General features: G+C 40.1%; 1 protein-coding gene across 2 annotated transcripts in view; it reads right to left on the bottom strand.

Annotated features, from left to right (window-relative positions):
- The window catches only part of LOC106572420 (immunoglobulin-like and fibronectin type III domain-containing protein 1), a 41,137-nt gene extending 16,765 nt beyond the window's left edge, over positions 1–24,372 (bottom strand). Inside the window, exons 1-14 of one of the 2 annotated variants that reach the window (XM_014146583.2) lie at positions 24,158–24,372; positions 21,133–21,235; positions 17,733–17,768; positions 13,182–13,304; positions 12,610–12,749; positions 12,426–12,525; positions 12,286–12,330; positions 7,801–7,843; positions 6,521–6,710; positions 6,094–6,207; positions 5,473–5,635; positions 5,088–5,360; positions 4,324–4,815; positions 1,905–1,982 (exon numbers count right to left, since the gene is read on the bottom strand). In XM_014146583.2, the coding sequence (XP_014002058.2) occupies positions 1,905–1,982; positions 4,324–4,815; positions 5,088–5,360; positions 5,473–5,635; positions 6,094–6,207; positions 6,521–6,710; positions 7,801–7,843; positions 12,286–12,330; positions 12,426–12,525; positions 12,610–12,749; positions 13,182–13,304; positions 17,733–17,768; positions 21,133–21,181 (1,846 nt within the window). In that variant the 5' untranslated portion in view covers positions 21,182–21,235; positions 24,158–24,372. The remainder of the gene's footprint in view (positions 1–1,904; positions 1,983–4,323; positions 4,816–5,087; positions 5,361–5,472; positions 5,636–6,093; positions 6,208–6,520; positions 6,711–7,800; positions 7,844–12,285; positions 12,331–12,425; positions 12,526–12,609; positions 12,750–13,181; positions 13,305–17,732; positions 17,769–21,132; positions 21,236–24,157) is intronic. The other variant, XM_045696175.1, reaches the window with a different exon arrangement.
- Between the last annotated feature and the right edge of the window lie 780 nt (positions 24,373–25,152).

Here is a 25,152-nt window from a genome sequence, read left to right as displayed (position 1 = left end):
ACGAGTGAGAGAGATCAAAAGCGCATGCGGAGGATGCATATAAGATAATGTGGATGGAGAAGGAAATGCATTGCTTTACAACAGTGGTCACCAACCTTTTCTGAGTCAAGATCACTTTCTGAGTCAAAATGCATGCCGAGATCTACAGCTATGATTTTTTATTAACATGACTTAAAAAATGTAAGCCTATGCAACACTAACCAATTAAAAACAGTACTGTAGCAATGAGGTTTGTGCAGTAAACTCTAGGCCCAATACATTATCACCGCATACTGGCTTTGCTTGAATTTACCTGCATTTACCTACAATGCATTGTTGTTCAGGACATTTAAAAAATATATATATTTCAAAATTTGAGGTAGGCTATATGATCACACTGTTAATAGAGCCATTGCTGTATTACTTTGAGGCACAGCTGAGTGAGCATACATTTTAAATAATTTGCTTTTTATTTTTATTTTACTGGGCTGATGGTGCCTGCATCTGATGGTCAGTCTCAGCGGAGGGAGAGAGTAGCAGACTAATAAAACACGGAACCCACGGAACCCAAACCTGCTGCGCGCGTGCGCCATCGTGCATACATTTATTTTGTCCCCCCACACCAAACGCGAACACAACACGCAGGTTAAAATATCAAAACAAACTCTGAACCAATTACATTCATTTGGGGACAGGTCGAAAAGCATTAAACATTTATGGCAATTTAGCTAGCTAGCTTGCACTTGCTAGCTAATTTGTCCTATTTAGCTAGCTTGCTGTTGCTAGCTAATTTGTCCTGGGATATAAACATGAGTTGTTATTTTACCTGAAATGCACAAGGTCCTCTACTCCGACAATTAATCCACACATAAAATGGTCAACCGAATCGTTTCCTCCTTCGAGTCTTTTTCTTCTCTTAACTTTATATTGCGATCAGCAACTTTCAAAAATTAGGCGATCTTCGCGATCGATCGGTTGGTGACCACTGCTTTAAAATGATCATTAGGGTGTTCCTTTTCCATACATACTAAAAGTTTGCGCTTTAGGCGACTTTACCTACAATGCATACTCTATGAATATGGCCAAAGCAAGGAGTGGGGGAACTGTCTGGACCCGGTACCAGGTCCAAAACAGCACCTCAGAGTTAAACAGGTTTTTAAAGTGTTACTAATAAGAACAAACTGTTCTACACGAACAGACTTGAATAAGTCACAGAGAAATAACATACACATGTGAACAGAATAGCTTGTTAGAAAATAATGCATGAGATTCAATATTTTAACTATTTACTATTTTTAGGGGGGTTTTATAAAATACATTTTGCTTGTTAAAACTAAGTAAACTGCATACTGGTTAATCACTTGATGTCAAGTGGAATACAAATGATACTGTAACTGTATTACTGCATGTTACTCTAAGTTAAATTACTGTACGTTTAGTTAAAATGTTGACAAATTAAAATCAAGTTGTACGTTTTTTTGTTTTTATAATTAATGAAATCCCAAGGTGACTTGTTAATTCATTAAGATGCATTTGAGATTTTAGAGACTACCTCCAAGCAGTAGCCAAGGTGTCTCAGTGTGTTTCTTACCAATGACTGTGTCTGGTATAAGTGGACCAGTATGGCCCTTACGTCCCTTACTGTCTCCATCGCCTTCCCCATTTGCATTTGGGTCAATGTCATCGTTTGATGTTCCTATCAGTAATTATTATATCAGTTTGAAATATTGTAAAAAATGCATAAACCATTATACAGTAGACCTGAATACATATTGTACATTCTTATTAATGTAGGATGTTGTGGCAATGTGTTATCCTTTTCATTATACATAATTTTTCTAAGTCGTCTATATACATTTTCTTTTTCAAGTACAGTATATAACATGTGTCCAATGTGTTTATAATCGAGATATCATTTGTCTTACCTTTGCCTTTGTCCGAATCATCAGTGGATTTCTTGTTCTTGTCATCTCTTTCCTTCTCAGCATCTTTGATTTTACATACTTAAAATGATATAAAAAAAGGTGTTTACAAGTTGTTTATTAATGGTTAATTATTTGTTTATATATATAATATATATATATATAATATATTGATCCTAATCAGTCAGGTTTCAAGACTGGGCATTCAACTGAGACTGCTCTTCTCTGTGTCACGGAGGCTCTCCGCACTGCTAAAGCTAACTCTCTCTCCTCTGCTCTCATCCTTCTAGACCTATCTGCTGCCTTTGATACTGTGAACCATCAGATCCTCCTCTCCACCCTCTCCGAGTTGGGCATCTCCGGCGCGCCCACGCTTGGATTGCATCCTACCTGACAGGTCGCTCCTACCAGGTGGCGTGGCGAGAATCTGTCTCCGCACCATGCGCTCTCACCACTGGTGTCCCCCAGGGCTCTGTTCTAGGCCCTCTCCTATTCTCGCTATACACCAAGTCACTTGGCTCTGTCATATCCTCACATGGTCTCTCCTATCATTGCTATGCAGACGACACACAATTAATCTTCTCCTTTCCCCCTTCTGATAACCAGGCGGCGAATCGCATCTCTGCATGTCTGTCAGACATATCAGTGTGGATGACGGATCACCAGCTCAAGCTGAACCTCGGCAAGACGGAGCTGCTCTTCCTCCCGGGGAAGGACTGCCCCTTCCATGATCTCGCCATCACGGTTGACAACTCCCTTGTGTCCTCCTCCCAGAGTGCTAAGAACCTTGGCGTGATCCTGGACAACACCCTGTCGTTCTCCACTAACATCAAGGCGGTGACCCGATCCTGTAGGTTCATGCTCTACAACATTTGCAGAGTACGACCCTGCCTCACACAGGAAGCGGCGCAGGTCCTAATCCAGGCACTTGTCATCTCCCGTCTGGATTACTGCAACTCGCTGTTGGCTGGGCTCCCTGCCTGTGCCATTAAACCCCTACAACTCATCCAGAACGCCGCAGCCCGTCTGGTGTTCAACCTTCCCAAGTTCTCTCACGTCACCCCGCTCCTCCGCTCTCTCCACTGGCTTCCAGTTGAAGCTCGCATCCGCTACAAGACCATGGTGATTGCCTACGGAGCTGTGAAGGGAACGGCACCTCCATACCTTCAGGCTCTGATCAGGCCCTACACCCAAACAAGGGCACTGCGTTCATCCACCACTGGCCTGCTGGCCCCCCTACCTCTGAGGAAGCACAGTTCCCGCTCAGCCCAGTCAAAACTGTTCGCTGCTCTGGCACCCCAATGGTGGAACAAGCTCCCTCACGACGCCAGGACAGCGGAGTCAATCACCACCTTCCGGAGACACCTGAAACCCCACCTCTTTAAGGAATACCTAGGATAGGATAAAGTAATCCTTCTAACCCCCCCCTTAAAAGATTTAGATGCACTATTGTAAAGTGGTTGTTCCACTGGATATCATAAGGTGAATGCACCATTTTGTAAGTCGCTCTGGATAAGAGCGTCTGCTAAATGACTTAAATGTAAATGTAAATGTAATATAATATAGTATAAACTACTTATACAACCTTTAAAATACTTTTATTTTAAGTATTCCTTCATGTAAAGTGTTACTAACAAGAACAAATGTTCTACACAGACTTGAATAAGTCAATGAGACATAACATACCGTTGTGGACAGAAGAACCTGTTAAACAAATGTTTATAATTTCATGCATGAGATTCAATATTTCAAGTATTTACTATTTTTGACATTAGTGTACTATTTTAAGGTGGGTCTTATCAAATGTATTTTGCTTGTTAACTGTGGTTAAGTAAACTGCAGACTGGTTAATCACTTGATGTCAAGTGGAATACAAATGATACTGTAACTGTATTACTGCATGTTACTCTAAGTTGAATTACTGTAAGTTTTGTTAAAATGTAGAAAATGTAAATAAAGTAAACATTTTTTGTGTGTTTTTTAGTATCGTTTAATGCAATCCTAAGGTGACTTGCTAATTCATTAAGATGCATCTGAGATTTTAGAGACTACCTCCATGCAGTAGCCAAGGTGTCTCAGTGTGTTTCTTACCAATGACTATGTCTGGTATAAGTGGAACAGTATGGCCCTTATGTCCCTTAATGTCTCCATTGCCTTCCCCATTTGCGTTTGGGTCAATATTGTAATTTTATGTTCCTATCAGTAATTATTGTATCAGTTGTCAATTTGAAATATGGTCAAAAATGCATAAACCAATATACACCTGAATACATATTGTACATTCCTATTAACGTAGGATGTTGTGACAATGTGTTATCCTTTTCATTATACCTTATTTTTCAAAGTCGACCCTATTACTTTCCTTTTTCTTTATCAGTATATAACTCCAATGTGTTTATAATAGGGATATCATTTGTCTTACCTTTGTCAGAATCATCAGTGGATTTCTTGTTCTTCTTGTCATCTCCTTCCTTTTCAGAGTCTTTCATTTCGCCAACTGATTTGCCAACTGATTTGCCAATTGACTCGCCAACTGATTTGCCAACTGATTTGCCAATTGACTCGCCAACTGATTTGCCAACTGACTCGCCAACTGATTTGCCAACATCTTTGGATTTGTTTGATCCACTTTTAGACTTGTTTTTTCCATCTCCGGTGTCTTTGCCTTCCCCACTGTCTCCATCTTCCCCACTGTCTCCATCCCCAGTATCAGGAGGGGGAGCCAGGAGTGCCTCTCGGGCAAGCCTCTCCTCCTCTGCTCTGGCCTTGTTTGCAGCGTCGATCTGCTCCTGCCTTTCCTTCGCCAGTTTTTCCTGCTGCTCTTGAGCCAGTTTCCCCAGATCCAACCCTGTTCCACCAGCCTGGGTTGTTTTACGGGTCTTCTTTTTACCATGGGAAGCAGGATCGCTGTCAGCTGAGAGAGAGAGAGAGAGAGAGGGTGAGAGAGAGGGATAGATAGGGGAATACTGTACAAGGTGCTCAGTGAGCATGGTTATTAAAATGATTATTGATATGGAACACTTCGATAAGAGTTGAGAAGACATAGTACCTCGCAAATCTGTCATGAGACCAGAACTGAGTTACTGAGGTGAATAGTATATGTTGTTCATCCAAAAATGAACCCTTCTGCTGTCTCCTTCATCTGAAAAATTACATATTGTGCAAGATATGAAGATGTAATGTTACCTTCCACTATCAGCCAGGCACTGCATGTCTTGATTCCTGCCGCAGCAGAGTAGATGCCCTTGTCCAGCTGGCTACAGTCCTTTATTAGCAGTCTGTGGATCAGCTTGTCTTCTGACACAGTTATTGTGTATTTCTCTCCCTCCTCCAGAGTGGCATTCTTGCCCATCCATTTGATTCTGGGCCAGGGATGTGACAGCACACACTCAAACATAGCATCCTCTCTCTCTTTGGCCTTCACCTCTTGGATCTTGACAATGAAATCCACTGTGGGAACTGGAAGGAAAAGGGCAAATGGAACAAGCTCATGGGAATAAATAAGGAACGTTTTTTTTTAATCTTCTATCAAAAAGGAATGCTATTCATAATCATTCTGTGCTCATCTTACTCCTGAAGTCTGTAGAGAAGAGATTGACCTCCTCGACATCCACCTGATAGAGCCCAGCATCCTCTGCCTTAAGGTCCCGCACACTGAAGATTAACTTCTTCCCAACAGTCTTTAAGCTGTGTTTCATTTCTTCTTCATCACTATAGGGAATCATTACACCATCCTGCAAGATGATACAGAGTTCACACAGTGACAGCTACTATCAGATATGAGTTCAAATTCAGTTCATTTCAACATTTTCTAAAAAGAAAAAACTAAAATCCTCATAGTTGATGGGATGCATGACAATTGACATGTTTTGACATGGATATGATGGCAAAATGATAACAGGGGATGAAGTTACTCTGGAACCATAGAAAATGTAATTATATGCCTGGAACTTTGGGTGATAGGTAGAAATTTAAAGGAGATACTACTGCCATACAAGAAAGAAGGTGACACATTCTGTTCTAATTGTGCAATGTCAGTCTTTCCTTTAAGGCAGTTGTCATCCATTAAAATGCTGTACAATGTTGAATGACAAGGTTGTTGTGTAAAGTTGAGATAAAAGCTAAATGATGAATGATGATACCTTTGCCTCATGTGGAAACTGAATCAGAGGTCAACTTCTAGATGTCTCACCTTGTAGAGGAAAATCCTACTGGCGGGGTCTTTGAGCTCAAGGTCAAACTCAAACGAAGCAATGCCTACTCCTTTAATATCAATATGTTTCAGGTTATTGATGGTCTCAATATACTGAGGAAGGGATGGCAGATGGTTTGGAAGATCACCATGAGGAAAAGGGTGGAGAGAAAATAATGGATGAGAGGGAGGGGAGTGGAGAGAAATGGAGTTTAAAATCACGAGGATGAAATGATAGGTTAAGGCTATTGCCACAATGACTTAATGTAGTTAACTAGTTACACTCAAATTCATTTCAGACATTATGAATCCTGAGGTTCATAGTGGTCATGTAGGTTTTCACACTAGCCATTAGCTACATTAAATGACCAAAAACAGTACACACAGAAGACGTTTTGTACATACTGAATGTGCCCAATTCTCAAACCTTGGCCTGTTCCTCCTGTCTCTCCTTTTTCTTCTCACTGAGTTTCTTCAGCATCACACGGAAGTCTTTGACACCAAACTCAGCGCAGATTCGTTCATAGTCCTTCCTGTCTGCACTCATGATGATTTCCCAGAACCTTTCATCGATTTCTCCAGGTTCTTTCACAGCTTCCTGTTTGTCCACTCCCTTCCTGGTTGAAACATGACAGAAGCATTGCTTGAGTATTGGTACAAAACCATATACCATATACTGTAGGATCTTCGGTAGTGGTGGTCGTTGCCATTTAAGATGAGGGAGGATGATTTTTGCTTTATTAGCATGGCCTTTTTTCTATTACAGCATATTGGATCATGACCGTTACCCAAACCTTCATATCATGACACACAGCCTACATCATTGTCATGATGTAGGCTTTCCAAGCCAATCCGTTACCTAATCATTGTCAGGTCATAGTCAATATAGCTACAAGAACTATCATGTTAGTAAAGCCGCTACAATCATGCAGTAAAGTGTACTCAGCAGCAATCAGTTTAGCAGTTAGACACGACGGGCCCCGGTGGCAATAAATTAATAAAACCAAAAGCTTACCTTGACTTGGAAGCGTTCCAGTGTTGGATAGCCATAGCCAGCTAGCTAACATAGCATCCCTCTCTGTTTGAGTAGGCTAAACTAGCTAGCTACTATGGAAGAAATTCATTTGTTCAAAACTGTTCAAATATTGACTTTCTTTCTCTTTGAGTCAACTACTCACCACATTTTATGCACTGCAGGCCTAGCTAGTTGTAGCTTATGCTTTTAGTACTAGATTCATGCTCTGATCCTTTGGTTGGGTGGAAAACATGTCAGTTCATGCTGCAAGAACTCTGATAGATTACTGTGGAAGTCTATGGAAGGGGCTGAGAACTATGAGCCTCATAGGTTTTGTATTGAAGTCAATACCCTACAGAATGGCGCTGAGGCTACTGTAGACCTTCATTGCAAAACTGTGTGTTTGAATAAATGATTTAGTGACGTGATTATATTTAGTATAGTTTTATCTTAAAAGGATAACTTCTTAATGTTTCACTATTTAAATTTTTCTGAAATTCACTGAGGAGGATGGTTCTCCCCTTCCTCCTCTGACGAGCTGCCACAGAGCTTAGTTCCCAATTTGTATGCATTGTGGTCATCCCATCACACTGTTTTGTCAGGCACAGAGGTCCCTGTTTACAAAGACATGTAATGTAAATAGAAGGATCTGGTAACTGATATCATGATATCATGATCGTCTCATATCTTACCTTTTTCTGAGCAATTTCCTGAACTCGGCTGGATCTACTGAACCTAAACAAAATAAAGGACACTCAATGTTACCCAACTTAATGTAAAGTGACAGGATACCATTGGAGTCTGGTGGGAGGAGCTATAGGAGGATGGGCTCATTGTATTGGCTGGAATGGAATAAATGGAACCGTATCAAACACCTCAAACATATGGAAACCACTTTCCATTTACTCCATTCCAGCCAGTACAATGAGCAAGTCGTGCTATATCTCCTCACACTAGCCTCCACTGCAGAATACCCACTGGACAAAAACTAGTTGAATCAACGTTGCTCCCACGTTATTTTGACAAAATAAATCAATGTGATGATGTTGAATCAACATGGAAAACTGATTGGATTTGCAAAAATGTAAGCGAATTTCATCTTTTTGGGGGGATTTCCTGTTGAATTCACATTAGCTGACAACTCAACCAAATGTAAATCAAACTAGATGTTGAACTGATGTCTGTGCTCAGTGGGTAGTCACATTAAATATCTGGTTCTAGTAAGACCTTATTTGGATAGACCCAAATAGATGTTCAACTAACTGTCAACAAACTATTCAACCAACTACTCACTACCCGGAGTTTGATAGTTTGAACATCTACAGTATAGATGATCTATTGGGGAGTATGTATCCAAATGTCTAAAAATGGTGCTATTGGTGGTGGAGGGTTCAGTAAGGAGGAAACTAGATGGTAACAGGGCAGCTAAACCAGATTCATGTTTGCAGAGCAGGATACATCATAATCATTTAAATGAAACCAGGTGTAAGCCCGTCGGCTTCGCAAGATTACGCTTTGATTCTAGATTTCAACATGCAGCTCACGCCCGAGAACAACAGGATAAAATGTCTCACTCTACTCACGTCAGCAAAAAGTAATGATTCCAATGTAGCAGATAAAAAAACGTACTGTTTTCTTAATGCCCCAGTGTAGCTTTAGTGTAGTTGTGCAATGCCCATGGTGAGGCGATTACTTTTTAATGTGATGTAGGTAAATAAGCAGTAGCAAATGTATGTACAATATGTACAAAGTAAATACAGTGCATTCAGAAAGTATTCAGACCCTTTGACTTTTTCTACATTTTGTTATGTTCTTCCTTATTCTAAAATTAATTAAATAGTTTTTTTCCCCCTCATCAATCTACACACAATACCCCATAATGGCAAAGCAAAAATAGGTTTTTCGATTTTTTTTGTGAATTTATTAAAAATAAACAACTGAAATATTACAATATTACATTTACATAAGTATTCAGACCCTTTACTCAGTACTTGTTGAAGCACCTTTGGCAGTGATTACAGCCTAGAGTCTTCTTGGATATGACTCTACAAGCGTGGCACACATGTATTCTCCGCAGAGTCTCTTCAGAGATGTTCGATCGGATTCAAGTCCGGGCTCTGGCTGGGCCACTCAAGGACATTCAGAGACTTGTCCCGAAGCCACTCCTGTGTTGTCTTGGCTGTGTGCTTAGGGTCGTTGTCCTGTTGGAAGGTGAAACGTCGCCCCTGTCTGAGGTCCTGAGCGCTCAGGAGCAGGCTTTCATAAGGATCTCTCTGTACTATGCTCCGTTCATCTATCCCTCAATTCTGTGTGACGACCCTCCCGCTCTGTCTGCCAAATTCTTTCTCTTTGATCTTGTTTTCCTGAATAGGATGTCGGAGTGCGGAGCTGGGAGTGTCGTCAGTGAAATGGGAAGTGTGTCCCGGGGATAAATTCCCCCATACATTGAGGAGACTCTCTCCATGCAGACACACTGTTGTTTTTGGTTGTGGCATTTTGGGGCTTCTTTGTGTTCATTTGTTTTGGCATCTCTCAACACCCCTCATTATCACCATCTATTCACTTACACTACTGACTACACACAATTGTTACTTGGATATAGTTCACTTTATTTAATAAACATGTTTGTAATTTCTTTATCTCCTTGTTGTCTCCCTCTTTGTTACGGGCTATGAGCCGATTCGTAACACCTCCCTGTCCCTGCCGCTGAAAAATATCCACACAGCATGATGCTACCACCACCATGCTTTACCGTAGGGATGATGCCAGGTTTCCAACAGATGTGAAGCTTTGGGAGAGGCCAAAGAGTTCAATCTTGGTTTCATCAGACCAGAGAATCTTGTCATGTGTCTTAAAGTGAGGAGTGGCTTCCGTCTGGTCTCTCTACAATAAAGGCCTGATTTGTGGAGTGCTGCAGAGATTGTTGTCCTTCTGGAAGGTTCTCCCACCTCCACAGAGGAACTCTGGAGCTCTGACTGAGTGACCATCAGATTCTTGGTCACCTCTCTGACCAAGGCCCTTCTCCCCCGAGTGCTCAGTTTGGCAGGGCGGCCAGCTCTAGGAAGAGTGTTGATATTTCCAAACTTCTTCCATTTAAGAATGATGGAGGCCACTGTGTTGTTATGGATCTTCAATTCTGCAGAAATGTTTTGGTACCCTTCCCCAGATTTGTGCCTTGACACAATCCTGTGTCGGAGCTCTACGGACAATTCCTTCAACCTCATGGCTTGGTTTTTAGCCTTACATGCACTGTCAAATGTGGGACATTATATAGACAGGTGTGCACCTTTCCAAATGATGTCCAATCAATTTAATTTACCACAGGTGGACTCCAATCAAGTTGTAGAAACATCTCAAGGATGTTCAATGGATACAGGATGCACCTGAGCTCAATTTCGAGTCTCATAGCAAAGGGTCTGAATACTTCTGTAAATAAGGTATTTATGTTTTTAATTGTTAATACATTTGCAAAAATGTTTGAAACCTGTTTTTACTTTGACAATATGGGATATTGCATGTAGATTGATGAGATTTTGTAAAAATGTAATCAATTTTAGAATAAAGCTGTAACATAACAAAATGTGTAAAAAGTCAAGGGGTTTGAGTACTTTCCGAATGCACTATATACACAAAGAAAAGAGGGATCGTCAAGGATTCTTTGGGAAAGGTGTGGAATCGTAATGACTCAAATAATATCCCTTTGAGCCCTGAAATGATTCTTTGCAGTTCACAAAAGTGTTCTTTGCTCTATGAGTTATAATTCAAATGTTGGGGCGGCGACTCATTCGAATATTGTTGGGTGCAGTTTGCGCACAGCTCTTTTTGTGTAACCATGAGTGAGAGTATCATTCCAGTTAATGTAATCTATTGTGTTATGCCATTACATGTTATACATGACTATGGCCAATGTCAGAGTCTTGTGAAAGAATCACACAAAATGGCCTTGTGAGAAGTGATGTCTAAATCAGTGGTACGCAAGCCGTTCCAGAGCTGGTGTATGAAATCTTTGTCTTCTTCTCTGTTTTTTAAATTCAAAATCTAAAAATGTCATCCACAACCACAAAAATACTTTTAAAGAGCTAATGCAAGTCCCACAATTTTACTTAATTTAAAATTACCATTTTAGTTCATATTGAACAATGGTTTGCATTTCTCAATGAGCCAGAAGTTGAAAGACAAATGTGTTTGAATTGCTTTGGGCTACATGACGTTAATACAAAACAATAAACTTGACGATGAACAGACAGGAACATAAACTGGACAGAAATCAAATAATAAGTAAGCCTAAATCTAAACCAAGATTATAAGGACTTAATAATGCCTGATAATAGCCATGTAGCAACCTGCCCCCTGTCTGGCTGCAACAGGAATGACAGAGCTTACATATGTTTCCATCAAGGCCTCACGTTTGAATATAAGCCTACCATTGCAAAAATCAACAAATAATGGAATGAAAAAATTGATTTTGTGGCCCATAAGAGGGCCACAAAAACACATTCAGGAAATACAAGCACACACAATTGCCAGAAATACACACTTAAATTATTAGTGTAGAACCATGCCTACGTATTGAATAAAACAGGGTACACATTGCTCTCCCACTGGGATTTAGCCAACTGGGCATTACCCAACACAAAGGATGGACGAACACATGGACGAACGATGTTCTGGTTGACACGCCCCCTTCCTGAGCACGACAAGAGAACAAATATTTCACCTCTTAAATTACGAGGGATCAAAGGTAAGTTCTAATCATTACTTTTAACATAGGAATAGCCATCCTAATAATAACATTTGTGCACTTTGTAGGAGTAACATTAAAACACAAAAAGCATGATTAACAGAGTGAAACTAGTGGAGCAGCAAACAAATGTTTGGTGCCAAAACCAATTAAATGGCTGCATCCTACAAATGTCCCATACATTTCTTTCTCTTTTAAAAAAGTTACTTGTTGGCAAATGATCAACAGTACCACATGACATGGTAAGCAAACACATAAATGCAATTATTAAATGTGCTTTCATCATTAAAAAATGGTTTCCATAAACAATGCTATTTTTTTAGAGAGCAGGTCAAAATATTACGTAACGGATTGAAAAATCTCCTCCTCCAAATACTCTTTTGTAGGTTTTTTACTTTTATCATGGATGGATGGATGAATCAATGAAAATACCCACCTATGTCTTCTAACTGCTCCATGGCCCTCTTCTTCTTGAATCCAACTAATAACAGACGTTTAGGATTAGCACCAAAATACGAGGACTCAACTGATCATACAAGTAAGTTACATGAAGTGTAAAGAAACAAACATTCTCACCCTCAATCACATTCAATGCTGCAGTGCAAATAGCCTTGCCATATTCATTGATAGCATAGCATTTGTAAGTGTCTGCCTCCTCTCCAGACACTCTGTGAATCTGGTGAAATAAATTAACTGTTTAATCACAACTGAACAGATTCATGGGTTATATGCACACTCTTGTGCATAAGATTAGACTCACCTCTAAAGTGTATTCACCAGTAGCTTCATCATATTTCTTTTGAAATCTTTCTCTGTCTGACATATCCCCCTTAGCTCTTCCCCATGTCACCTCTGGTTTGGGATCACCACACACATTGGCTTTGAAAATTGCTAATTTACCTGTAGGATGTGCAAAAACATTGATTCATTATAACATACCCCAATCCCAACGTGAAAAAGGATTGAAAGGAATGTGAGTCTTATTTAGTTATTGCTTGCTTTTTTCAAGTCTACCAACCTTGCCAGCAGGCATGCTAGCTAAGATAGTTAGACAAGCTAGCTACTCTAACTTGACTGGTAGCCTGAAAAAGCTTCTTGGTAGCTAGTTATGAGTTTGGGAGATGGGGAATCTATCTGGACTAGCTAAAGCCAACTTCATATAAGCTAAGTGTAGTATTACAGAGAAAAAAAAAAGTATTTAAAAATGTTTGACAAATCTTAGGGGACATGTGCCCCTGTGCCCCCTATGGGCATGACGCCTCTGAGCACATAGACCAACACTGAGAGGGCCTAGGCCTGATACAGATCTCCTAAAACATCCTGGGGGCTCACCCTCTTGAATGGTTAGAGCGATGGGTTTGCGAAGGAAGTCTGGGGTGCTCTTGCCCTCTGGTAGAACCTCTATAAACTGCGTGATCATGACCCCAGGGACCTTGGACCTCTTCTTGATGCCAGCTGGAGAAAAGATGAGAAGTAAGAGGAAAATAAGTCTGATTAAGCCCCAACAAATGTTTTACAAAAACATAAATCCAATCAATGAATCAATACATGAACTGCACTCAAAAATGGCATGAATCAATTATCAATTATTCAATCATGATATATAAATACAATACATTCGGGATGTATTCGGACTCCTTGACTTTTTCCACATTTTGTTATGTTATAGCCTTATTCTAAAATGGATTATATTATCAATCTACACATAATACCCCATAATGACAAAGCAAAAGAAGGTTTTTAGATTTTTTTTGCACATGTATTTAAAATAGAAACTGAAATATCAAATTTACATAAGTATTCAGACTATTTACTCAGTATTTTGTTCAAGCACTTTTGGCAGTGATTACAGCCTGCAGTCTTCTTGGGTATGACGCTACAAGCTTGGCACACCTGTATTTGGGGAGTTGCACCTATTCTTCTGTGCGGATAATATACTTTAATCACTGTCAAGGGTGCTTGAAAAAAGTACTGAGTAAATGGTCTGAATACTTATGTAAATGTGATATTTAAGTTTTTATGTGTCACGACTTCCACCAAAGGTGGCTCCTCTCCCTGTTCGGGCGGTGCTCAGTGGTCGTCGTCGCCGGGCCTACTAGCTGCCATCTATCTATTTTTCCTTTTCGTTTGTGTCTGTCTGTTTTATCACACCTGTGTTCATTTAGTTGATTTCGGTGGGTTTTCATTTCATTCGGTAGTGTTACCGTTTCGAGATTTTGTTTAGGAGTCGAGGTTTCTCCTCCGTGTGTGTAATGAGTTTCCCTGTGTGTGGCGACTTCGTTTTGTGCGTGTTTTCCCCCATGTTGTTGTTGAGTCGGGACTACATTAAATAACGTTTGTGCCACTGGAACTTCCTTGCTCTCCTGCTCCTGATTCCTGCACCTCCCTCCTACTAGGAGGCATCGTAACATTATGTTTAATACATTTGCAAAAATGTCTAAAAACCTGTTTTTGCTTTGTCAATATGGGGTATAGTGTGTAGATTGATGAGGGGGAAAAAATGATTTAATCCATTTTAGAATAAGGCTGTAACGTAACCAAATGTGTAAAAAGTCAAGGGGTCTGAATACTTTCTGAATGCACTGTATATATACAGTACCAGTCAAAAGTTTGGACATGCCTACATTACTCATTAGAAATGCATGCTTTTCAACCGATTGCTGCCCACACCCGCCCGCCCGGCCAGCATCACTACTCTGGACGGTTCTGACTTAGAATATGTGGACAACTACAAATACCTAGGTGTCTGGCTAGACTGTAAACTCTCCTTCCAGACTCATATTAAACATCTCCAATCCAAAATGAAATCTAGATTCGGCTTCCTATTTCGCAACAAAGCCTATTTCGCTGCCAAACATACCCACGTAAAACTGACTTTGAATTACATCAACTTTGTTGATGTAATTTACAAAATAGCCTCCAACACTCTACTCAGCAAACTGGATGCAGTCTATCACAGTGCCATCCGTTTTGTCACCAAAGCCCCATATACTACCCACCACTGCGACTTGTATGCTCTCGTTGGCTGGCCCTCGCTACATATTCGTCGCCAGACCCACTGGCTCCAGGTCATCTATAAGTCTTTGCTAGGTAAAGCGCCGCCTTATCTCAGCTCACTGGTCACCATAACAACACCCACCGGTAGCGCTCCAGCAGGTATATCTCACTGGTCATCCCCAAAGCCAACACCTCCTTTAGCCGCTTTTCCTTCCAGTTCTCTGCTGCCAATGACCGGAATGAATTGCAAAAATCGCTGAATTTGGAGACTTATATCTCCCTCACTAACTTTAAGCATCAGCTATCTGAGCAGCTTACTGATCGCTGCAGCTGTACACAGCCCATCTGTAAATAGCCCATACAACTACCCAACTCATCCCCATATTGTTTTTATGAACTTTTTTTCTCTTTTGCACACCAGTATTTCTACTTGCACATCATCATCTGCACATCTATCACTCCAGTGTTAATTTGCTAAATTGTAATTACTTCGCTAATATGGCTTATTTATTGCCTTAACTCCTTACGCCATTTGCACACCCTGTATATAGACTTTTTCTATTGTGTTATTGACTGTACGTTTGTTTACTCCATGTGTAACTCTGTGTTGTTGTTTGTGTCGCATTCCTTTGCTTTATCTTGGCCAGGTCGCAGTTGTAAATGAGAACTTGTTCTCAACTGGCCTGCCTGGCTAACTAAAGGTGAAATAACAAATGTTAAAAAAAATCTAAAATTACAACTTTGCACACTCTTGGCACTCTTGGCTTTTCCAACAGTCTTGAAAGAATTCCCACATATGCTGAGCACTTGTTGGCTGCTTTTGCTCCACTCTGGGGTTCAACTCATCCCAAAACATCTCAATTGGGTTGAGGTTGGGTGATTGTGGAGGCCAGGTCATCTGATGCAGCATTCCATCACTCTCTTCTTGGTCAAATAGTCCTTACACAGCCTGGAGATGTGTTGGGTCATTGTCCTGTTGAAAAATGAATGATAGTCCCACTAAGCGCAAACCAGATGGGATGGAGTATCACTGCTGAATGCTGTGGTAGCCATGCTGGTTAAGTGTGTGAATTCTAAATAAATCACAGACAGTGTCACCAGCAAAGCACCCCCACACCATCACACCACCTCCTCCATGCTTCATTGTGAGAACCACACATGCAGAGATAATCGGTTCACCTACTCTGCGTCTCACAAGACATGGCGGGTGGAACCCAAAATCTCAAATTTGGACTCATCAGACCAAAGGAGAGATTTCCACGGTCTAATGTCCATTGCTTGTGTTTCTTGGCCCAAGCAAGTCTCTTCTTCTTATTGGTGTCCTTTAGTAGTGATTTCTTTGCAGCAATTCGACCATGAAGGCCTGATTCATGCAGTCTCCTCTGAACAGTTGATGTTGAGATGTGTCTGTTACTTGAACTCTGTGAAGCATTTATTTGGGCTGTAATTTCGAAGGCTGGGAACTCTAGTGAACTCTGGTAAGTCTGGGATTTCCTTTCCTGTGGCGTTCCTCATGAGAGCCAATTTCATCATAGCGCTGAATGGTTTTTGCAACTGCACTTGAAGAAACTTTCAAAGATCACATTTTCTGTATTGACTGACCTTCATGTCTTAAAGTCATGATGAACTGTCCTTTCTCTTTGCTTATTTGAGTTGGTCTTGCCACAATATGGACTTGGTCTTTGACCAAATAGGGCTATCTTCTGTATATCATCCCTACCTTGTCACAACAGAGCTGATTGGCTCAAACGCATTAAGAAGGAAAGAAATTCCACCAATGAACTTTTAACAAGGCACACCTGTTAATTGAAATGCATTCCAGGTGACTACCTCATGAAGCTGGTTGAGAGAATGCCAAGAATGTGCAAAGCTGTCATCAAGGCAAAGGGGGGCTACTTTGAAGAATCTCAAATCTCAAATATATTTTGATTTCTTTAACACTTTTTTGGTTACTACATGATTACATATGTGTTATTTCATAGTTTTGATGTTTTCACTATTATTCTACAATATAGAAAATATAAAAAATAAAGAAAAACCCTGGAATGAGTAGGTGTGTCCAAACATTTGACTGGTACTGTATATATTTATGTATATTTACTTCCATTTTGTTTAACATACTATGCACCTGCTGCATCTCTGGCCAGGTTGTTTATTTTGCATGACCGACATTTAGGTTGGGGCTTTATCTGACTTCTTATCCTCACCAGCAGATGTCAGTCATGACGTGCTTTTCCACATGTGAGGTACTGGAAATGGTTTGTTTCAATGCCTTTACTGTTCACATGACATGACAATAAACATCGAAAGTGCACTGGGCAGTCAATTTTTTACAAATTATTCTTGTCCTTGAATGTGAAGAGTATTTTACAATTTCACACAGGAAAATGGCTCTGAGTTTTTGGAAGTGTTTTGTCACGAGTTTTTGTATTTTTTTATATTTTCGTAACAGAATGTAGACATCAAAGGTAAACCAACCTCTTTATCATGAAGTACATTGATTACAGTTTACCTTTATGTTTTACAATATTTTAAGAAAATAAACATTTATATTTCCCGGTATGTGCATTCCAGAAGAATGTGTATGAATACTACATACTACACAATCTTCTAAAACATGAATACAACACAAATACTATACCACTGATGTTTGAATCCAAAATAGTTGAACATTTTGTTTGTTTGTGTTTTTCATCTTCAAATATGTCCAGAGGTCACATCTGACCTGAAGACAGCATGAGGGTAACTGATTTAATTAATTGCCCAGAATATTTAAAATCTCAGGACAACCAATCGAAATCAATTTACCTCAATGTATGGAATTTGAAAACCAAAACACCAGTGAGTGAAAAAGCGAAACTTGCTTTTTGATCATCACTGTCCTACCTTTTTTCTCTTCTTCCTGTTCAGCCTCTGAAGGGCCTGGGCGTGCAAAGACAAAAGGATGACATGGAAGCAGATGGGACAAGAAACATTAATCCTGGTAAGGACTTGGAGAGAGGGAGAGGAGAAGTACCTTTCTGGCAAAGACATGGTTTAGGCCTAGTACTTTGAGACATTAGAATCCTCATACATTACGATATGTATGGTAAAGACAGGATATATTCCAACATAGGGACATACAATACATTTGTAACACTTTAGTAAAAGCCATAATTTAATATTATGTAACATATTATGTAAGCCTTATAATACATCATCATAAAGGCTCATATATGCCTAAAACAAGTAATGAAGGATTGTTGGCTTAAAGTAAAGTGTGACCAATTTAATAAATGGGGTGAAAGACAAATACAGGTACAAAGACATTTCGCTACATTTGTAATGTAGTTTTGTACATTTAAGGACAATAGTTAAAGACATAACTAATATAACTTAACTAATGGTACTACAAGGACCAAGTTAGTACGGCAATACAACTTCATTCATTTCTTGCAGATGTGTCTGAATCTCAGACAATTTAATGTTGTAGAGGTTCTTTTTCTCTCCTGTGAGACATGGTACTAGACCCTAGAGCTTGATTTCATGGCCCTCCCTCCCCATCCTCAGGGCAATCCCAATGTTCTCGTGTTTATGTTCTACTCAACTCTGATTGAATGGCTATATTTCAAAGAGCTGCGTTGTGTATAAAGGAGACAACCCTCGGGCTCATCTGCAATGTTCAATATTCAATGAGACTGAACATTCATTTTAAACCGAGTTCCATCTTGTCTTGTTCATTGTCTTGGGTCTTAGTCGCCTCTTCTGAAATTGGTGATCACTTGAAACAAGATGTTCTCATTTTCTTTGTTGTGGTTTTTCTTGGGGTGGTTCATCTCCCGAATGGTGCAGTGGTCTAAGGCACTGCATCTCAGTGCTAGAGGCGTCACTACAGACCCTGGTTTGATTCCAGGCTGTATCACAACCAGCTGTGATTGGGAGTCCCATAGGGTGGTGCACAATTGACCCATCGTCGTCCGGGTTAGGGTTTGGCCGGGATAGGCCATCATTGTAAATAAGAATTTGATATTAACTGACTTGCCTAGTTAAATAAAGGTTACATTTAAAAAAATTATACAAAAAATCTCATAATAGACTGATCAGGCACCTTGGTACATCCATAGTGCCTGAGAATTAAGAGTTAGCAGGAGCCCTGATATTGCCATTCTGTGGTCCTCAGTAGTGTCTTTTTATGCATTACCATAAAGCAAATATCTGAAATGTTAGTCTCATCAGTTCCTTTATTGTAATTCCACAAGGTACTATTAAACAATCACACTAGGACCCACTAGCCACAGGGCATGAAAAAAATACCAAAGTACAATTTCTTCAATCCATTGAGTTCCCTAAGGACAGCCTTTTCTCAATATGAAAAAAGGTCAAACAAATTCTCCTGTTCATAATGGGAAAATAATTGGTCCCAGAGAAAAATAGTTTGCATGATTAAAGCATTTTTGTAACCTGGCTATTATGAAAAATAGTTTTACTTGGCCAGTATAAGTAGCAATGCTAAAGTAGGCTTTCCGCCAACATACACTATACCGTGCCGTGAAAAAGTATTTCCCCTTTTCTGATATTCTCTATTTTTGCATATTTTTGACACTGAATGTTATCAGATCTTCAATCAAAACCTAATATTACACAAAGGGAAGCTGAGTTTACAAATTACAATTAAAATGAATTGCTGCCGTACACTCAATAACTGGTTGAGGCACATTTAACTGAAATGACTGCAACCAAATGCTTTCTGTAGTTGTTGATCAGTCTCATTGCTGTGGAGGGATTTTGGCCTACTCTTCAATGCAGAACTGCTTTAACTCAGTGACATTTGTGGGTTTTCAAGCATGAGCTGCCCATTTCAAGTCTTGCCAGAACATCTCAATTGGGATTAGGTCTGGATTTTGACTAGGCTATTCCAAAACGTCAAGTGTGTTGCTTTTTAACCAATTTTCATGTAGACTTGATGGGTGTTTTGGATCATTGTCTTGCTGCATGACCCAGCTGCGCTTTAGCTTCAGCTCACAGACAGATGGCCTGACATTCTCCTGTAGAACTCTATGATACAGAGTAGAATTCATGGTTCGTTCTATTAAGGCAAGTCGTCAAGGTCCTGAGGGAGCAAAGCAACCCCAAACCATCACACTACCACCACCATGCTGAACTGGTCAACCTGGTTAAATAAAGGTAATAAAAAAATAGACAAACATTGGCCGTAGAATGGCCTTACTGAAGAGCTCAGTGACTTTCAACGTGGCACCATCATAGGATGCCACCGTCCCAACAAGTCACTTCATCAAATTTCTGCCCTGCTAGAGCTACCCTGGTCAACTCTAAATTCTGTTATTGTGAAGTGAAGACGTCTAGGAGCAACAATGGCTCAGTCGCCAAGTGATAGGCCACCCAAGCTCACAGAACGGGTTTGCAGAGTACTGAAGCGTGTAGCGTGTGGAAATCGTCTGCCTTCAGTTGCAACACTCACGACAAACTTCCAAACTGCCTCTGGAAGCAACTTCAGCACAATAACTGTTCGTCGGGAGCTTCATGAAATGGGTTTCCATGGCCGAGCAGCAGCACACGAGCCTAAGATTACAATGCGCAATGCTAGGCATCGGCTAGAGTGATGTAAAGCTTGCCGCCATTGGTCTCTGGAGCAGTGGAAACGTGTTCTCTGGAGTGATGTTCTCTGGAGTGACGGGTTTTGCGGATGCCAGGAGAATGCTAACTACCCCATCCCCTACTCCAGGCCCTTTCGTATTTCAGCATGACAATGACCCTGTGCACAAAGCAAGGTACATAGAGAAATGGTTTGTCGAGATCTGTGTGGAAGAACTTGACTGGCCTGCACAGAGCCCTGACCTCAACCCCATCGAACTCCTTTGGGATGAATTGGAACGCCGACTGCGAGCCAGGCCTAATCGCCCAACATCAGTGCCCGACCTCACTAATGCTCGTGGCTGAATGGAAGCCAGTCCCTGCAGCATTGTTCCAACATCTAGTGGAAAGCCTTCCAAGAAGAGTGGAGGCTGTTATAGCAGCAAAGGGGGACCAACTCCATATTAATAGCCATCATTTTGGAATCAGATGTTCGACAAACAGGTGTCCACATACTTTTGGTCATGAAGTGTTTGCTGCCAATATAGGCTACTGCAATCCCACAGTGCACCACAAGGTATTACCATCTTTATTTTCTCTGGCAATCATTGGGGGCTTTGTGAAGATAACGCTTGATGTTTGATGTCTTCTCTGTCTTAGTATGTACTGTACTGGGATTAGGAAGGAGAGAAAGGAACACTCATGTATACAGTACCTCCTTGGCCAGTGGCCGTCTGGTCTGTGACCTTTGACTTCTTCCACATCTTGGCAGATGTGTGTGTGTGTGATCCAAAAAGCTCAGTCAGTCAGGGGGCTCTCTGTAAATGAAAACATCATGTAAACATCAACTGATTGATTACTTAGGAATTTTTATATTTTTTATCATTTTTCTCTATTATACTTTATCTATTACGAGAATGTCTTTCCAAAAGAGGTGGCAGAGTCCAAAGTTCCTGAACACAGCTGAGCTGTATGTCTGTCTCTAGAAGGCAATGTTGACATGTCATCTGTAAAGTCTTGCACTTGCTGAGGTGTCCATTAAATGTGGAGTGTGAAGGATGCATGTTTTGTTTGAACTCTAGGCTGATGCCCTTTTCCTGTGTGACTGATAGTGACCACAGCTCATAACAGTGACAATGACACCTGCTCAGGGTGCACAGTGTGCTGTACCGTAGACTGTATTTAATCTAAGAGATGAAAAGTTCCTTGTTTGCTGACAATATTCATTATTTATGGGATGCATATGATTGTGTATCTTGAGCAAGGCAAAGTGTGTGTGTGTGTGTCTGTGTTTCTCATAATCTGATAAAGATACAGCATACAGTACATTGCCTTTCATCTTTTTGTGTGGTGTTGTCATTTTAAACTGTCAGAAGCCAATTTAATTACATGGGATTCAGAAGATCTATTACCTTTCATTAAACAGCCAAGACTAACCCTGTGCATGTGATAGGGCACATACCTCATAAAACTATGACCATGCTATCACCAAGATTGTGCAAATGACTGGAATGGTTATACTTGAATGGGTACGCAGATAGAAATGGCAAGGTCAACAAAGGTTTTTGATATAAGAATGCAAACAAGTATCTAGTTTGTAACAGTTTTTGGCAAACGATCTGATCTGTTTTAGAGAAAAAAGTAAAAAAGGCAAGTGCCTGTGTAAACTCAGTCTAAGAATTGTCTAGCCAAAAAGTGGCAGACTTAAGGTGATTGCAGTAGAAAAGCTTAAGGGGCTTGGTTAGGGTTGCAAAGGGAGGGTATAATACTGGAAACATTAGTTTTCCACTAAACTACCAGAATGTTGTTGTCTTTCAAAGATTTTATGTAATCTATTACATAAAGTACCCGTTTGAGTACTTCAGATTATCACAGGTGTCGGTAATAATCACTGGCCTTCTGTGTGGCCTTATCACATGTCAAATAAATTAAATAATTGAATAAGATGATTTTAAAATAAAAAATATGTCAAAGCTGTAAAACATGATCCTAAATATAAACCATCAATCAATTGAATACCATAGGTGTTTAATATGGGGGTTTCAGCATGAAATATCCTTTATATATAGAGCCATCGGAAAGTATTCAGGCCCCTTGACTTTTTTCACATTTTGTTACATTACAGCCTTATTCTAAAATTTATTAAATAGTTTTTTCCCCTCATCAAGCTACACACACTACCCCATTATGACAAAGCAAAAACAGTTTTTTGAAAATGTGCATATAAAAAAAATACAAAAAACGGAAATATTATATTTACATAAGTATTCTGACCCTTTACTCAGTACTTTGTTGAAGCACCTTTGGCAGCGATTACAGCATCGAGTCTTCTTGGGTATGACGCTACAAGCTTGGCAAACCTGTATTTGGGGAGTTTCTCCGATTCTTCTACTTCTACTTTCCGAATGCACTATATACACAAAGAAAAGAGGGTTCCTCAAGGATTTTTTGGGAAAGGTGTGGAATCGTAATGACTCAAATAATATCCCTTTGAGCCCTTAAATGATTCTTTGCAGTTCACAAAAGTGTTCTTTGCTCTATGAGTTCTAATTCAAATGTTGGGGCGGCGACTCATTAGAATATTTCTATAAAACAGTTTTCTTGTTTTGCCATTATAGGGTATTGTGTGTAGATTGATGAGAAAAAGGCTAGAACGTAACAAAATGTCGAAAAAGTCAAAGGGTCTAAATACTTTCCGAAGGCACTGTATATATTTTTAATACTTTTATTTGTTTCACTGTCAACATGTATTTGATGTCAATGTTTTGGAATCAAACTGGTAGCAGTTGTGGAAAAAGTCAATAGTTGGACAGGTTGCAGAAGATAGCATTCTTTGTCAATAACGCACATGTTGTTCTAATTGAGTGTTTCATGCTCTAAGTCTAAACCAATTGAACTTCACTTGCATGTGTACCTGCCAACTGATACATAGTGAGAGGCTAAGCATGACGAAATATGGCACAGACAGTTGAGTTTTATAAATCAATCAGAGTGCTGGGCTAGTTTACCCTCACATGTCCTCACAAGATGATCTGAGAGATCGTTGTTGAGTACAGTATTTTCTTTGAAACATTCCAAATAAAGAAGTATATGCTTAGCTGATGTGAGTACAATAAATCAAATCTGCTGAACAAAATGGCAAACTCTGAACCTTAATGTTTAGAAGTTCCTAAGAGCTACAGTAGTTTGAATTAAAGCATTAATGCTACATGGAAAGTGTCCCAAAGGGATTTGAGGGTCACCACTTCTTGGCAGTCAGAGCACCATACTAAATAAAAAATATATGACTTTAATGAACATCAGGGTGCCAAGCATTCCCTTCTTGCCATGTTCTTTCCCGTCCCATGAGTCATAACAGTAGCAGGACAAACACTGACAGTACACACTTCGACCGCTATAGTTAGCTGTGACCCTGCTGGTAACCTACTGCTAGACCTGGGTTCAAATGCTATTATAAATAATTGAAAATACTGTATATGTGCTTGATTGAGATTGTCTGCTGCAATGCAACCAATAGAAAAGTCTCAAAAGTGCTAACACCTACCACCTGGCTCTCCAGGCAGCCTAAAGCAAACACTCAAAGTATTTGAAAGATTTTAAATAGTATTTGAACCCAGGCCTGCCTACTGCAATGACTTCATGTGTCTTTACCATGTGTGTCTTTATCGTCCCTGGAAATTACATTTCTCCGGTGACCTTACTCAGTATGATCTTGCAATAGTCAGTTAAAGGAAGCTTACCTGCCTGTCGCCTGTCTACTGTTCACGTCCTGTTAGTCCAACTCAGACTGTATTTGAGGGCTTGGGTATTTCTTGGGGTATTTTCTCGCTGCCCTCAAGGTTTTGCTTTGTAGTAAATCCTTTGGAGGAAACGGGTTTGATTTCTCTGCCAGCCAGTTAGTAACCAGACACAGTGATTCTGATCAAGAGGAGGCTCTCCCTGTATTTAGGCAGACGGTTCCTCAAAAGGGGAGGAGGGTGGTCTGGGGGTGGGGGGCTATATAATGAAAAGGATGATGGAGTGAGGGGTATCAACAGATACTGAGTTTCTCTACACCACATAATGACTGGTGACAGTCTAGCCATCTTTACAGAAACATTTGCTGAAAATAACATGATTGGTGTGGTGGTCTCCATTTAAAGTTATGTAGACATTAGGTTGGTATTCAAATCTTGTCACGCATACAGTGCCTATATCACTCAATCAGAGAGTAGATTTATCTTATTCATTAGCTCCTTTAATTCAAACAGAAAATGGGGATTGTTTCAAATGCAAGAAATGTACATGAAGTTATTCACATTATTTGTTTTCATTTCTTATATGCCTCTATTCAACGGTCAACTAGTGTTACTGCTAAAAAGCACTTCAAAGAATATTGTAGTCATTTCATCAAGGGGAAATGACAGAAACACCATATGCTTCCCATATACTGTAGCTTGACAAACACAACGTGGGTTAATATTGATCTTACATAGCTGACCTCTCGTAGCGCTAATGGTCATCAGCTGTGATGATACTGAAAAGTAAACTTCAGAGGTTGAGGTTAAGGAGTCACTTGTCCCTTTCATCATGCTAAATGCATTATGTAACATGTTATATGTAATGAAGAGTACCTTATTTTTATTGTGTCATATCTTTTTCTCATCCTGTTAGTGCTCCGAGACAGTTGTTGTTGGAGGACTCTTATGAGTCTTTTAAAAGGAAAACCCATTGACTTAAACTAAAGTTAAAGGGC

Source organism: Salmo salar, chromosome ssa15 (genome assembly GCF_905237065.1).
Source record: "Salmo salar chromosome ssa15, Ssal_v3.1, whole genome shotgun sequence".
In the NCBI taxonomy this organism is placed as follows: domain Eukaryota; kingdom Metazoa; phylum Chordata; class Actinopteri; order Salmoniformes; family Salmonidae; genus Salmo; species Salmo salar.
Note: the sequence above shows the minus strand (reverse complement) of the source record. Positions and strands in the feature narration are given on the sequence as shown.